The sequence below is a fragment of the Elephas maximus genome, chromosome 11 (assembly GCF_024166365.1).
Source record: "Elephas maximus indicus isolate mEleMax1 chromosome 11, mEleMax1 primary haplotype, whole genome shotgun sequence".
Classification (NCBI taxonomy): Eukaryota; Metazoa; Chordata; class Mammalia; order Proboscidea; family Elephantidae; genus Elephas; species Elephas maximus.
Window position 1 is genome coordinate 66,999,907 of NC_064829.1, and position 17,077 is coordinate 67,016,983.

Here is a 17,077-nt window from a genome sequence, read left to right on the forward strand (position 1 = left end):
TACTGGCGTGGCACACAGGTCAAATCTTAGTGTCTGCCAGGTCTGGGAACTCTGATGCCTTCTGAAAGCAGTAGGGAGCTACTGAGGGATTTTCCAGAAGGGAATGGCAATGGTCTCATTGTTCTTCAGAAAGATCTTTTTGGCGGAGCTGTAGAGGAGGTTTTGAACAGGGGTGAGTGAGACTATGGGCAGAGAAGCCTAGAGAATAGTTCAGGAAAAAGATGGGTGCTTGGAAAGAAGCCTCATCAGAGAGAGAGATGGGGATAGTTGGGAAGCCACCAGAGGTGAACGGTTAGGAAGGGTCAGGGATGCTGGCTGGGTTCCTGACTTGGACTGCGGGTGGATTATGATACGGTTCATGAGAATACAGGATTACACGAGCAGTTTCTGGTGTTGGACAGTTATAGGTTCCATTTTGGCAGAGTTGGATTTGAAGTGTCAATGGGAAATCCAGAAATTCTGATAGCATAGTCGTTAAGTGCTACAGCAGTTCAGATTCATCAGGTGCTCTTTGGAAACTCTATGGGGCAGTTCTCCTCTGACCTATAGGGTCGCTATGAGTTGGAATCACCTCGACGGCAACGGGTTTGACTTTTTGGTAAGCAAAATTCAGGTACAGATAGTCAAGGGTCAGATCTGGTTCAGGTCTGGTCTGAAGATTTGTGAGTCCGCATATGTCATTAGTTGATTTATTTTCTGCTTTGATGATGTGATCCAGTCAGAATGGTTATAGGCCATGTTGGTACATGAAGGCACAGGTTTTGGTCAGCTGTATTCTGTTTCCTTTGTTAGGTTTTATTTTCTCTTGTTTTCCATCAAAATGGCAACTCTTTCTTTCCAAAATCTTCTGGTTTTGAGGTAAGGAGTCCAAAAATGCCTTTTGTCTTCCATCAAGTCTCGCTAAAACAGTTGAGACATTTCACATAGATTTTCTGCTGCTATGAAAACACCGTAAGGATTCTAGAACTATCCTGGGCTTTGGTAGCCTTTTTTTTTTTTTAACTTTACCTCTGCTTTGATTATAATAATAATACTGCCAAACATTTTAAAATTCCCAATATGTTTATTAAGACCAAATTCTTTAGTTATCCTTATCAGCCCACTTAGAAGGGTATACAGGGACTAAACAGAATCCATATTCTTTTCAAGCAAATCATTTCTTGCCAGGTCAGAGGCTGAGTGTCTGTTTGCATGTCTGCCCTTATATGTAAGCCACATGCCTCTCAGTGCAGTGCAAAGCTAGGTTCAGCGTCCTTTTTTGTCATTTTTAAAATTCCCTTTTTATTTATTTTATCAGCTTAGATTTCCTACAACTCCAGTGAGAACCGGTTCTTCCCCGGTCTGCCCTCCCCATTTCTCTCCTGTGAGCCCACTTTCCATCCTCCCCTCTCTCCCTCCACACACACACAGGAGAATCCATAAAGCCTTCTTAATTATGCATAGTCACAAACCCCAGGTGAACCGGGGCAAGTATTGTTGTGTTACCACCTATGTATGCCACAGTAGTATAAGTAGTACTGAACCATCTTGTTGACATTGACTCGTTTGGGAGAAAGAAAACCATCTCTAGCCAACTTGGCCAAAGAGGAAACCTTTCTCTGGAATTTTCCTCTGCCGTAATCAAATTCTCTTTTTTTTTCCTTTGGACTGCCTTAATTGCTTTCATTTTGGTGTGCATATGAGTGACGAATCTAATAAATTATTCATTTGTTGAATGTAGGATTCTTAATCAAAAAGAAGTTTTTTAACTCCAGAAACAAAGAAAAAGCAGTTGAGATGAGAAAAGAGTGTGTGTGTATGAGAGAGAGAGAGAACCCTTCGGGGCCTAAGGCTTTTTGTCTTTTATTTTTTTCCAGTTAAATGAAAAGCAAGATCAAGTTATAAATCCTTGAAAGAACAGGGGTTTATAACTGAAATTTTGGCAGACTGCCTGCCAGAAACAGTGTGAATAGATGGTTTTACTTTAGTTGTGTGTTTTTGATGGAGTGTTTTTAACGAAGCAGTACGCAGAGTGCTTGCCACATAGAGTGCTCATTTATCTTCTAACCCCGAAATCTGAAGTTATTATCTTCAAGGGACGTAGTGGGACTTGGGCAGCTTTTGAAGAATCCAGAAACATTTTTGAAATACATAGAATATATTTGAACTAATGCACTAATTTTTTTAATTATTATTAATTTTCAGATAGCAAAATTACTCAGTGGGAAGATCCAAGGCTGCAGAATCCAGCGATTACTGGTCCGGTCAGTATTCTCAGATGCTTACTGTTCAGTATAATACTTTGGTTGTTTCCAGGCGTGCGCTTCCTATGTATTACTGCTTATCGTGTTGCCACAGCACCGGTGTGATCGAGTAGGTTAGTATTACTCCCATCTCTTCCTCCCCGGTTTTCAGAGGAGCTACAGCTGCATATGCCTTTTCTCAGCTTTCATTTAAAAAGAACATGGTTTGCTAATGGTACCAGAACTAAACATTTTTTCTCTTTTACAAAGAGTGGGTTAAAAGTATATTTAAAATTCCCTCCTTTCCTTTTGGCATGAAGCAAAGTCAAGCCCTCCATGTGTAGAGTTGTGTCATTTCTTTAGGCCAAGGTGTAAATGCATGCTAGCAAATTTAAACTGTTCTCTGACTCTCTTGCAGTTCTCCGATGTGTAAAAGTTTGGGTGAGGTTGTAACTAGCCTCTGGAGCTGCAGAGTTAGGAATCTTTAATTGTGTTTCCTGCTAACTTTTTCATAGCCCCTCATATTAACAGGCTAGGTAGAAAAAGAGTCAGTTCTGCCTTTGGTGGAACCAGTAACCAGTTGCCATTGCGTTGACTCTGACTCATGGCGAACCCATGTGTGTAAGAGTAGAACTGTGAACCACAGGGTTTTCAGTGACTGGTTTTTTGGAGGTAGATCACCAGGCCTTTCTTTCAGGGTACCTCTGGGTGGACTTGAACTTCCAAACTTAGGGTTAGCAGCCGAGCACATTAACCTTTTGCACCACCCAGGCACTCCTGCCTTAGGTATGTTGTTGTCGTCATTGTGTGCCTTTGAGTCGATTCTGACTCATAGCAACCCTATATGACAGAGTAGAACTGCCCCCATAGGGTTTCCTAGGCTATTACCTTTACAGAAGCCAGGTCTTCTCTCCTGTGGAGCGGCTGGTAGGTTCGAACTGCTGACCTTTCAGTTTGTAGCCGAGCACTTAACCACTGCGCCACCAGGGCTCCTACCTTTGGTATAATGACCTCTTAAAATACTGCTTCACAGTGTGTTCATAAAAGGAAGTGAATAGTAGCAGACACTCAGTGCAGAAAACCTGCCGATGAGTCTTTAGAATGGGCCACACACATCACAGGAAATGCACCGTTGGCCTTTGTCAGTGGTCATCTAAGTGCAGGGAGATAATTTGGAATTACAGAAATGTACTGGGGTCAGCAGAAGAGTGCAAATTTGAGAACTCTTTAATAAGACTGGAGAAGCAAAAGAAAGTAAAGTTCATTATATAAGGGCTATGCTAAGAGGCGAGTAGGTGTATTTAAAATATTGATTTAGTGACTTGAATCTGACTCAGTACAAGTCATATTTTGAATTATAAAGCTCTCTGTCCATTTGAAAAAAGATAATACAGTGCAAACACGCCTTGACCTCTGACATCCTTTTAGTGATTTGTTGGGTTTGTTCAGCTACATGGATCCCATGTCCTATGCAAAGTGCCCAACACCTAAGTTCGAACAGCCAGCCAACTACTCTTTCTCTACGTAGCTTAACAAACACCTGCCTTCGTGGCATGATTCCCGTTTGATACCTTCGCAGTCACAATTGGTAGTTAGAATAGTGTTTCTCCTTCTACATCATTAGAAACAAGGTAAATACAAAACACAAGGCTGTCAGAAAGTTTCCAAGTGACAGAAGATTGAGCATGTTAATTCTGACACCCTGTCAAATATTTCTGTCATTTTCTTGATCATCTCCCTTCACTCAGATGTTGGTAGTCATTATTTTTTTTAATTGTTTAGCGTCGTAAATCTAGGCAGATTTGCCCCAAGAAAAATCTCTATTTGTTTTCCCTTAGTAAAAGACCCTCGATCACTCTTTTATTATTATTAGTGATATCGCTTTCAGTGGGAGCGTATGCAGTTGACTACCAACGGAGGGTAGACAGCCGGCTTTTGTTGTCGTTCAATTCTAAATATTTGGTAATTTTCATGATAATTTCTCTCCTTGATTCAAAGTAGTTGGAAGGTGCTTATTAATTTCTGAGGATATGAGAGGTGTTTGTCTGTGGAATATTGATTATTGGGTATATGAGAATTCCTTGCAGGCTTGGTCGTTTTTTGTAAATGTTGTTTTTGTGTTTGAAAAGAATGCATATTCTGTCTTTGTTGGGTACAAAGTTTTTATGTGTCCATTAGATCAAGCCTGTGGTGTTTAATTCATCCTTATTCTTACTCTTTTCTGGCTTTTTTGTCTAACCAAGAGAGTTGTATCAAAATCTTCCATGGTGATGGTAGGTTTGTCAGTTTTGTCTAAGATTTACACCATTACGCTTGCTTTCTTTTTATTAGTATTTGCCTAGTATATCTTTTCTGTCTCTTAAAGATTAAGTATTTTTTCTCCTTTCTTGCCTTGTATTAAATTGATATGGTGTCATTATGAGTAAGAATTGACTCCATGGCAGTGAATTTAGATTGATAGAGTATACTCTTTTATTTTCTCTACTTGCTTGTTGTGTCTCTACTTGGAAGTTGCAATTTCTATTTCTATTGCTTTAGTGCTCACATAGTAATTTTTAACCAGCATACTTAAAGTCAAACTTAATCACTGTCTACTCTCCTCCTGGATAATATAGGGAACTCAGGGAGCTTTATGCCATTCTTCCTCCTCCTATCTTCTATGTCAGCGTTGGGTGGAATTTTAAAACTATGGTATCTTTAAATTTGCCAAATACTTATTAATACTTTATCCTTCAACAGCCAATGCTTATTTAATTTTAACCTGTTGCTGTTGAGTTGACTTTGACTCATGACAACCTCATGTGTGTCAGAGTAGAACTGTGTTCCTTAGAGTTCTCAAGGCTGATTTTTCAGTAGTAAATCTCCAGGCCTTTCTTCCTCTAGGTGGACTCAAACCTTCAACATTTTGTTTGGCAGCCACCTGTATTAATCATGTGCACTTAAGGGAATACTGCGTGATTTAAAATCAGGAAAGGTCTGTGTCAGGGTTGTGTCCTTTCACCATACTTATTCAATTTGTATGCTGCGTAAAATCATCCAAGAAGCTGAACTGTATGAAGAAGACCGAGGCATCAGGATTGGAGGAAGACTCGTTAACAACCTGTGATATGCAGATGACACAACCTTGCTTGCTGAAAGTGAAGAGCACTAGAGCACTTACTGATAAAGGTCAAAGACAACAGTCTTCAGTATGGATTACACCTCAAAATAAAGAAAACAAAAATCCTCACAACTGGAACTATAAGCAACATCATGATAAAAGGAGAAGATATTGAAGTTGTCAAGAATTTCATTTTACTTGGCTCCACAATTAACACCCACGGAAGCAGCAGTCAAGAAATCAAATGACGTATCGCATTAGGCAAATCTGCTGCAAAAGACCTCTTTAAAGTGTTCAAAATCAAAAGATGTCGCTTTGAGGACTAAGGTGCGCTTGATCCAAGCCATGGTATTTTCATTCGCCTCAGGTACATGTGAAAGCTGGACAGTGATTTAAGAAAGACTGAAGAATTGATATCTTTGAATTGTGGTGTTGGTGAAGAATATTGCATATACTGTGGACTGCCCGAAGAACAAACAAGTCTGTCTTGGAAGAAGGACAGACAGAGTGCTCTTTAGAAACAAGGATGGTGAGATTTCATCTCACATACTTGGGATACCTCATCAGGAAGGACCAATCCCTGGAAAAGGACATCATGCTTGGTAAAGTAGAGGGTCAGCGAAAAAGAGGAAGACCCTCAATGAGATGGATTGACACAGTGGCTACAACACTGGGCTCAAACATAGCAATAATTGTGAGGATGTTGCAGGATGGGGCAGTGTTTCATTCTGTTGTACGTGGGGTCACTATGAGTCAGAACCGACTCAACAGCACCTAACGACAGCCAATAAAAAAACCAAACCTGTTGCTGTTGAGTCGATTCAGACTCATAGTGGCCATATAGAACAGAGTAGAACTGCCCCATAGGGTCTCCAGGGAGCGGCTGGTGGATTTGAACTGCTGACCTTTTGATGAGTGATTGAGCTCTTAACCACTGTACCACTAGGGCTACAACAACAACAAGGAAATCCATATTTAATTTTACCTATATGTAAACAAATTTCTTTGTCCACCCTTCGTTCTTGCATCCACTTTTTTATGGGTTAGGTTTTCTTCTTAATGATATATACTTACTAGTTCAGTGGTTCTCAAAATGTGCACTGCAGACCAGCAGCTTCAGTATCATCAGGGATTTTGTTTGAAATGCACGTTTTTTGGATTCTACCCAGACCTACTGAATCAGCAATTCCTCCAGGTGGGCTCAGCAATCTGTGTTTTAACAAACTCTCCAGGGGATTCTGATGTCCAATCAAGTTTGAGACCAGTGACTGAGCAGCAGTTTCTACAGTAGTCTGATAGTGGTAAACTGTCTTAGTCTTTGACTCAGAATGTCTTATTCAACCTCTCTATTAAGTGATAAAGGCGCCCTGGTGGCACAGTGTTGAAGCGTTTGGCTGCTAACCTAGAGGTCGGCAGTTCGAACCCACCAGCCGCTTCTTGGGAGAAAGATATGCAGTCTGCTTCCGTAAAGATTACACCTTGGAAATCCAATGGGGCAGTCCTGCTGTGTCCCGTAGGGTCGTTATGAGTTGGAATCAACTGGTCAACAATGAGTTTGTTTTTTCCATTTTTATTAACAGTTTAGCTGAAGTTAGAAGTTCTTTTCCCTCAATACTTAAAAGATACATTCTTGCACATCTTCTGGCCTCCATAACTGATGATGAGAAGCTTGCTGCCAATCTAATTGTTGTTTCCTTGCGCGTAGATCTCTTTTTCTCTGTGTCTTTGATGTTCTGCAATTTTATCATCACATATGTAAGTGAATTTCTGTTTGTTTATTCTGCATTGGACTCATTATGATTTTTCAGTAGAAGAATCATGTCTTTCTTCAGTTCTGGAAAGTTCTCAGTTGTTATTTCTTCACACACTGTATCATTCCTATTCTGATTATCTAGATCTGTAATTCTTAGGGAGCCCTGGTGGAGCAGTGGTTAAGAGCTCAGCTGCTAACCAGAAGGTCGGCAGCTGGAATATTTGCTCACTGTCTTCCTTATCTCTTAACTTGCGTATCTTCCACCTCTCTCTTATTACTGTGTTGTGGGTTGTTACACAGCTCTTCCAGTTAATTCTTTCTTAAGCTTTTTATAATCTCTTTATCAGTTCATTGTGTCTGTCACTTTGTTTAATTGCTCAAAATTCCATTTGGTGTTTATAAATGTGCTTGGTCTCTTTGGTGGTGATTTTTCTGTCCTGCTCTTTACTTTTTTATTTTTTCTTTATTTCATCTCTTTAATCATTTGTTTTAAATACTTATTTTAATAGCCCTTTATAGCCTCTTTCAGATTGTCCTGTTATCTCTGGTTCTAGGGAACTTGTCATGTCTGTCAACTCTTCTTCATGGTAGTTTATTGCCTAATCCAGTTTATAATTTTCATACATGTATGAGCTCATCTTTACTTTTTACCTGTGGGGCTTTTATAAGTCCTAACCTGTATTTAATGTTCAGCCCTCAGCTCGGGTTCAAGTCCCACAGTTCGTATTACACCCGCTTTGGTGTCTGGGTTTATTACAGTTCTGTTTCTTTTTCTATCTTACTTATGGTCCCGGACAGAAGGTAAGCTTCCTTGCAGCATTCCTGAGCCAGTAGGTAGAGCTTCTTGTCTCCTTTCATATGTTAGGTATTAAGCAGGGGACTCTCTTCTGGCTGTGACATCATAGAGACCATAGGCCAAGTTCTCTGTCCCCATGGGAGGATTAAAACCCCAGCCTGAGCACTGGATCTAAGTCCATTGCCCCACGTATTTCTCTCACATTGAGTCCTTCTGCTTATCCACTACCTACAGTTTCTCTTTTTCCCCAGCTTTAAAATTATTAGTTATAGGTTGCTTCATCATGTCTGCATCTGTAGGGAGAGGGGCCCTTTCTGTGGCAGCTCAACAGACCATTGCTGTAAGTCCAAGTGCTCTTTATATAACAAACATCATCCTTAAAAGCATTTATTAAGTGCTGTCCACACATGCTGCTCTACTGGATACTACCTCCTGTTTGTGTAACGCTTTGTACTTTTCCAAGAACTTTATAATCGCCCAATTTAAACTCTCAGCAGTCACCTCAGGAAGGTAGGACAGATGCTATTATCCCCACTTTGTCAGAAGCTCAGAAAAGCTCATTGTGTTGCCGAGAGTCCCAGCAAGTGTCAGAATCAGGACTGGAGCCCCAGATGTGCTGGCATCCCCGCTCTGCCCACGTTGGCGAGAGCCCTTCCCCCGGGGCGCCTCAGTATCAGCTGACACTAATAACATGAAGACCTTTAGAACCAACTTGCACAATAAGTCAGGTTTTCATTTTGTACCCCCCCAAAAGCATATTTAATACAGAGCAAAAGAGCTTTAATCAACATATTTTGATTTTCTTGATAGACTTCTTTTACAAGTTCAATTGTATGTGAGAAAATAAGATGCCGGGTTTTCAAGACAGAACAAGTAATTTGGTGTATCCAGTGCATAAAATACACTATACATGTCATTCATTCTCTGCTGAGCCTCCGCTCTGTAGATGTTTTTGCCTTTCAGTTGTTGGAATCCTTTTAGGGGGAAGCATTTAAAAACTTCTTATTCCGTCGTGAGAACTACCTCTAGGGAGGAAAGATAATAAGTATGATTTTCCAGCTTTCATACGTCATTCCCCAGAAGAAGACAGGCCCAAAATATCTCAGCATCATCATGCTCTTCCCACCCACATCTTGTCAGCATCACCAGATTACAAATCAGGCGAGGGAACAGAGGTCGAGGGAACGGTGGGCAACATTCGGAAATGTGTTCCTTGAGAATTTTGTCATTTAAGGCAGTTAAACCTGCATACACGATGATGAATGTTTAAGGGGAAAAACAAGAAATAATGGCTGGGAATCACAGACTCTTAGAAATGAAAGAGCTGAAAAGTTCATCCAGTCAAATTCTTTTATTTCACTCTGAAGAAATTCCTAGTAGAGAGGGTCTGTCACCAAATTCATTGCCATCACGTCATTTCTGACTCATAGTGACCCTATAGGACAGAGCAGAACTGCCCCCATAGGGCTTCCAAGGCTGTAATCTTTACAGAAGCAGACTGCCACATCTTTCTCCTGAGGAGCAGCTGGTGGATTCGAACCACCAGTCTTTTGGTTAGCAAACAAGTGCTTAACCAGGGCTCCTTGGTTTTGTCACAGAGCTGTTGTAATAGAACCTGCCCTAGAATTTGAGTCTCTAAAGCCAGATGAGGTAATGAAAAGAATTACTTCTTCATCTTAATCCCCCCATCACAGTTCTTAATCATAGCTAAGGGCATCAGCCAAACACTGCCCCTCCTCAGGGCCTTGTGCTCACTGTTCTCACCATGGTTTGTTCCCTGCTGTCTCTCTGTGCAAAGCATATTAGTTTGTGTAGCATATTCCTCACGGTCTTTTTTTTTTTTTTTTCCATTATTACAGTAAATAAAGATAACCAAAGGGGGAAAATGCATTGTAAGTGTACAATTCAGTGATATTAATTACATTCACCGTGTTATGCAACCATCACCACTAGCAATTTGGTGATGGTTGCATAATGTTTTCATCACTCTAAGGAGAAATTCAGTACCCCTTAAGCAATTAACTCCCCCATCCTCTGGCCCCCCCACCAAAAAAAAAACACTCGTTGCCATAGAGTCAGTTCCGACTCATGACGGCCCTGTGGGACAGAGTAGAACTACTCCATAGGGTTTCCAGGGCTGTAAATCTTTACAGAGCAGACTGCCACGTCCTTCCTCCACAGAGCATCTGGTGGGTTCAAACCTCCGACCTTTCAGTTAGCCGCCAAGCACTTAACCACTGCACCACCAGGGCTCCTCAGCCCCTGGTAACCACTAATAAACTCTTGTCTGTGTGCATTTGCCTATCCTGGATCATGTTAATGGAAGCATACAATACTTGACTTTTATGTCTGACTTATTTCATTCAGCACAATGTTTTCAGGGTTCAGCCATGTGATAGCATGTATCAGAAATTCATTTTTCTTTATGGCCAAATAATATTCCATTGTTTGTATATACCACATTTTGTTTATCTGTTCATCTGTTGACGGACACTTGGGTTACTTCTGTCTTTTTGGCCATTGTGAGTAATGCTATAATGAACACTGATGTACAAGTATCTGTTTGAGTCCCTGCTTTTGAGTCCTTTGGGTATATGGCTAGGGATGGATGACTGCTTTTTTGAACATCAGTATAATTGTTTTCAGGGGTGAAAGCCCCATTCAACGCTGTCTAGCCCTCATCAGTTCTAGAACTTTCGCACGTGCCTATGTCTGCACTATGTATATTTCCCACAGACAATATGGAGAGTGAGAATTTAAGGTTTATGATTCATAAAATTATCTGAATGTTGGCTCAGTATACCTAAAATTTCAAGTGTGTTGTTTGCATTATCTATATTTATAAATTTCTCTTCCAGGCTGTTCCTTATTCCAGAGAATTTAAGCAGAAATATGACTACTTTAGGAAGAAATTAAAGAAACCCGTGAGTAATCATGCTTTCCAAAAATGCTGTGTTTTCATTTGTTAAGTCCCCAAAGTTGCTTCAATGAGAGCAACTTGTTTGCCACTTTTGTATGTAAACCAAAAACGTCACCTTCCTTTCTTTACTGCACTTTAATCCACCTGAATCTTCAACTGAATTTTCTTTTTAACAGAAATGCTAAGTGGAGATTAACCACTTCTGGTAATTTCGTACACGATACATTAAAAATAAAAATAAATAGAAATGATACTCATGGGCTGTAAAACAATTCAGGCCCCTAGTCCCCCCCCTCCAAAAAAAAATCTGGAGAAGCCTATTCAATTGTTTATGGCTATCATAATAAAGTAGTAATAAATAAATACAGTAACCTACTAATAAAACCTAGACCCTCATTAGAAAACTGTTCCAGCCCTTCTCTCTAAATTCAGAAATACAGTTTTAATGATAATATTTGGCAGGATTAGGACCAAGCATGATTTTCTGATTAAAATTCTCACTGCCAGGTTAAACCTAAGAAACCCTGGCAGATTTTTACGAGCAGTATCTTAAATTATAATGTTACGTTTTCTCTCACATGTCCCCTGCCCCAGACTTTCCAACATTGTGTCTTCTGTTTTCCATTTTGACTTCACCTCTCTGTCTGTAACTTGCCGTTTTTCTCCTGTTGGCTCACTCAGTATTGGGGCATCAGCCACCATTTCTTGGCTTCCACCCATTGGGGAAAGGAGCGTTCCAGCCACAACTCAGAGCCTCCCAGCTTACCTGGGTCTGTCACCATCTCTTCATGTTCCATTCCCTCCATTAATGCCTCACAGTGATGCCTCATTTTCTGGGCATCTGCAGTGGACAAGGCACTGGGGATGCAAAGATAGAAGAGACAAAGTCTCAAAGAGAGCCCGTTCTCTTAGGGGTTCCGCTCTCTGTTCCATACTCCTGATTCAGGTAGCTCTTCATAACTACATGTGAAGTGACTCTGCCTGCCAAAGCTCAAGTTTGTATACATAAAATTCCAAAGTGTTTCTTTATGAGACCTCTGCATTTCCATCAGTTAGAGGTGATACCGCCATTTCTCACCCTGGGACCTTCTAGTGTCTTCTGCCTGGAAATGAACTCAGTAAATCCATTCTTACTGCAAGGTTGATCCTGGATCTTGTTTTTCCAAGAGGCAGTTATTCACACCCTCAGTTAAGAGCATTTTATTATCATGTTGATTAACTATGGGATGCTTGCCTAAAACTTGGCATAATCAGGGTTCCACTCTCCAAAGCAATAAAATTAATTTGTAGGCACCAGGCATCATATCTACTAGCGCAGTTCCCTACCAGAGTTGAGAATGGCCACAACCCAGCTGCTGTTAGGTGCCATCAAGTCGATCTGGACTCACAGCTACCCCATGTGACGGTAGAACTGCCCCATAGGGTGTTCTAAGCTGTAATCATTATAGGGGTAGATCACCAAGTCTTTCTTCTGCAGAGGTGCTGGAGAGGTTTGAACCTCCAGCCTTTCAGTTAGTAATCCAAGTGATTAACCATTTCACCACCAGGGCTCCTCCTCAACCTGATTAGGTGGGGATCGTTTATGGGTTTTAATTACTGGGGTAACGTCCTGTCCCTTAGCTGACCAATACATACAGTTCACTGTACTTCAGTTCCAGTGGCTAGATAAATGCCCCACGGTTGAGGACAGTGTTCCTCTCCTCAGCCAGCTTTTCTGTACCACATGGTGCTGACTCAGTCTGAACAACAGCTGGTGTATTGTATCCCATCTTGACATAGTGAGAAAAAACCCATTAAGGGGGGGAATCTCAGCTGGGGCTGTTCATCATCGATTTTTTTATTTAAAAAGACTACGATCATTTCTAGCCTTTGTTGTTTGTTTCTACTAGGAAATAAAGTATACAGTCACTATATGATGATATTGTTTTGTTTTGTTTCTTTCATGTAGGCTGATATTCCAAATAGATTTGAAATGAAACTTCACAGAAATAACATATTTGAAGAGTCCTATAGGAGAATCATGTCTGTGAAGAGACCAGATGTCCTAAAAGCTAGACTGTGGATTGAATTTGAATCAGAGAAAGGTCTGGACTACGGGGGCGTGGCCAGAGAATGGTTCTTCTTACTGTCCAAGGAGATGTTCAACCCCTACTATGGTCTCTTTGAGTACTCTGCAACGTAAGTATATGGAGTACATTCAGAATGTGTTCCCCCACTGAAATGGTTTCATTCTTGATTGAAAGAATAAGTGGCTCACTCATTTGAGATGAATTAATGCTGCTACTTTCAGTGCCACCCCCACTTGGCCCTTATAAGTCTAGAACAGGTTCTGACTACATGATGAAGTAGTATATTCCGTGAGCACCTAAAATTAATTTTTCTCTTATCTGTTGAGTTCACGTAATTGAAATTGAAAATGCGCCAGGAAATTATGGTAAAGAACAAGAGACAATTTTCATTTGTAATGTGTTAACACACGAGGAGAATTTGTCCGTGTCAGGATTCAGAAAGAGAAGTCATTTTATGAACAAGAATAGTTTCTGAAGTCGCAGTACTTAAATTATGAGGACTTTGGGGACCCTGTTTCAGAATACAAAGGACCATGCCCTGGACCTGTAAGGGAAGAACCAGATTCCCCCTTGGTTTAGGATTCCATCATTGCCAGGCATGGAAACTGAGGCTGATTCTCTCAGCAAACCAGCATTGGCTATTTTCCAGGCTGATCACTTCCCCTCCAGGCTGTGGAACCTCCAAGGGCTTAGGCTGGACCTGAGCCCCTAGAGGAATAGTTGCTGACCTTACTGAAAGGCATTAACGTTACTCTATCCCTGTGCTCTCAGAGGACAAGGGGTTCCCATGTTTTCCACCCAGTACCTGTGTCCTGGGGGCTTATTTGGAAAGCAAACTCAGTACCTCTTTGTCAGTTTCTCCAGCTAAGAATTGCCCAATTTGTTTGTTGTTGTTATTACTGAGATCTGTGAGAATGCCCACTATGTAAAATTGATTAAAAAAAAAAAAAAAAAAAACATTGATGTGAATGGTGGAGAAGGGAGAGCCTCACCTCACCCACATCCCCAGGACACCACCTGGAGGACTCCATCTGTGGAGCCAGTTTGAAAACCACCCATCCTCGTGATTGTGAGATCAAAGAAGGGCAAGCAGATACATGTAAACCTTTGGAGGTTTGCATTGTTGAGACAGCCTATATCCTGCTACCATTTCCCTTGAGGCCCTTTCAGGGCATTGTGGTCAGTCACATAAACCATGGGTTTGATCCCATAGGAAAAATCTTACATCCTCAAACCAAGAGCTTCTCAAAGGTGCCCTTCCTTTTTCACGTCATTGGGAATCCCTATCTAGCCTCTTTACTATGTTGGATTTCTCATCTTGTCAAGATGTTTGATTGAACCATATGAAATTGACATTTTTGTAGGTCAAAAGTTGTTAAATATCAGTAGTTTGTTTGGTTTAAATTGATATATAGGGCATCTGTATCAGATTGATTAGACCTCCGCCATTGGTCATAGAAGTGACTGACGAATGGCAAGTCATGTTCTCTAGTTTACAGCTTTTCCATCAGGCACAGAATTTTTGTGAATGCAGTATAAAAGGTGGGTGGCAGGTGGCAAAGAAGAATTCAGATTTTTGCATTTCTTATTTAAGAGTTTGATGGGGCTTATCTTCTCTCTCTTCCTACCCCAAAGGGACAACTACACACTTCAGATCAATCCCAATTCAGGCCTCTGTAATGAAGACCATTTGTCCTATTTCACTTTTATTGGAAGGGTTGCTGGTCTGGCAGTATTTCATGGGAAACTCTTAGATGGTAAGTTGTTACAGTGCCTTGAAGTAATAAAAAATAGGACAGTGCTCTTTGTGGTTCCCTATTAGGTGGCTTATCTTTCATGTCAGAGATTTGCAGCAAAAGCTTCGGTGGTTCTCCGTAATTCAATAGATTATTTTTGTGTTTTGCCCCTAAGGAAGGCGGTTTTCCCTGGTATCATCTTAATTTGGGCACTGAAGACATGGCGTCTGCACACAGTTTAAAAAATTCAAACAAAAACCTTAAGTTTAAAGCACAAAACGTTCTGTATTTATGCACTTTCTATGTTTTTCAGAATAACTTTCCTTTTGCGACAGCTAGATTGGGTGACAGATGGAAAAGCTAATTGAAAAGTTAATTAAAAGATCTAATCAATCCAGTATCCTGCCATTGCTCCATTTGTCCCCAAGTTATTTTTTAATGAGAAGAGGCTGTAAATAATTTCAAAGCAATACTATAACTCAGCTAAGACCTTATCCCTGACTCACTGCGGAAAGAGCTAATACAAAAAAACCTCACCCTGACTTAGAGCACGCAAATCACAGAAGAATTGGAAGGTACCTTGGAAGGTAGAAGTCAGACCCCCTACTCGGCTGTGTCTGTGGGTTTATCATAAAGACTTCTTATGCATTTGGTCTTTTTAAAAGTAGTGCCCTTAAGAGAACACTACAGAAGTCATCAGTGAGAAAAGAGAGTCAAGTATTTTTGAAGAATATGGGGGTGAAGTGATTGAGAATGGGTGACAGAGAGTAAGATTTGAGATTGGCATTGCGGTCACTGTGGAGAGAGATTTCCAGGGGGAATTGTAATTCTGTTCACTGCATCTATGGAGCCTGGGTTATTCCAATGAATAATTGATTATCCTCTGGGCTTTTTCCTTGAATGTATTTCTACTGTTAATTGCTAGCTGATTTTGATCCTCTGGTTTCAATATTTTCTTTTTGGTGGGAGAAGTTAAACACTTTTTCTGATTAGAAGGAAACTAGATTGGATCGGTAGGTAGTAGGTAAGATAGGGAAGGGGGAGGAAGGTGAGAGAAGGAGGGAAGAAAGGAAGGAAACATTTTAATTTACAACTTTGGAGTCATGCACTAGATTGTTTCAGACTGTTCAAATTCACTTCAACCTCAAACAGGTGTTAGAAGAAAATGTTAGTTGCTGCAGGGGAATATGGAAAAGCACAAGCTATGGACCTGACCTCAGTGAACTTATATTCTGGGGGGGCAGGGGGAGTCACAGAGTCCAAGCAGAAGGCAACACATGAGTACTCAGAGGAAAAGTAGATCTGAGTAGAGGGTTGGGGATGACTTTGTGAGGATCAACCACGCTTTGAGGGAGGCAGGACTTGAACCTCCAGAGTCTGGGGTTGTTCCAGAAGAGAGAGAACTGACCCCAAGTCAGGGCTTCGTGGTGGGAGTGATGGATGGAACAGACAACATGGGGAAGCCAAGGGGGCTGCTGAAGTGGTCCAGGCCAAAGGAGATAATGGCATAGGTCAGGAATTGCTCCATTAAAGACCAAGGTGCCCACAGATGTGTGTAGTCAGTATCGTCTTACATTTTAAAAAGTATGACTGCCCCTTTAGTCAGGGCGTACACAGGGCACACATCTACTCATACACCTGTAGTCAGCTTCATTCTTTTTACCTCTCAAGACTCTGAAGGTGTTTGAGTTGGTCCACACTAAGCCAGTGGGAGTTGGGAGGTGCTGCAGAGAGTCGGTGACTGATTAGATGTGGGGCTGGGGTGAGAGAGAAGGGTGAGGGAACCTGAGGTTTCAGGCCTGGCTGTACCGATGCCCCATGTGAGGAGAAACGTGATGCTTTGCCTTTGGACAGGGGAATTGACAGTCCCTGCGAGGTGGTAGAGTCATCTTTACTGCCATTGCTTTCCCCCTCTCTCACCTGGGCGATTGTACAAGTCTTCTAGATCATTGCCACTGTGCCCCTTTCCTGTCCTTTCTCCCCATCACTGCCCTAGCAATAATCCTGAGATGCAGATGAAATGTTCACCCAGCTTTTCCATGATTCCCTGCCGCCTCCAGGGAAAAGTCCAAACTCTGGGACCATACACAGGTTGTGCAGGCCCCAGTCTGTTCTCTGGCCTCTCCTTCCCCAGACACCCATGCTTCCACCCTGTCAGACCCCACTGACCAGTCTGCGGTCTTACTCATCTGCTCAGTATGCCGTTTTCTCGCCCAGTTCACATGCCTTTTGCATAGCAGACTTCCGCTTGGCATTGAAACTCATTGTCACCTGCCAGGAGGCTGTTTGACCCCTTGCTTAGCTCACCTGTTAGTACAACTGCCCCCTTAACACCCCACCCGTGGCCAGGCCTCGTCCACACACTCATCAGTTATGATAGGAAGTCCTCAATTGCTCTGTCCTGGGCTCTCATTGAAGTTAAAGGAGGGTTATTTTTTTATTTCATGCTCTGATGCCCAGCAGTGTCAAAGATTTGAAACT

General features: G+C 41.5%; 1 protein-coding gene across 12 annotated transcripts in view; it reads left to right on the plus strand.

Moving 5' to 3' along the window:
• NEDD4L (NEDD4 like E3 ubiquitin protein ligase) overlaps nucleotides 1–17,077 on the plus strand; it is a 377,526-nt gene that overhangs the window by 336,530 nt on the left and 23,919 nt on the right. For all 12 annotated transcript variants that reach the window (XM_049901832.1, XM_049901830.1, XM_049901833.1 and 9 more), the window contains 4 exons: nucleotides 2,185–2,243; nucleotides 10,730–10,795; nucleotides 12,740–12,969; nucleotides 14,496–14,617. In XM_049901832.1, coding sequence (XP_049757789.1) covers nucleotides 2,185–2,243; nucleotides 10,730–10,795; nucleotides 12,740–12,969; nucleotides 14,496–14,617 — 477 coding nt within the window. The remainder of the gene's footprint in view (nucleotides 1–2,184; nucleotides 2,244–10,729; nucleotides 10,796–12,739; nucleotides 12,970–14,495; nucleotides 14,618–17,077) is intronic.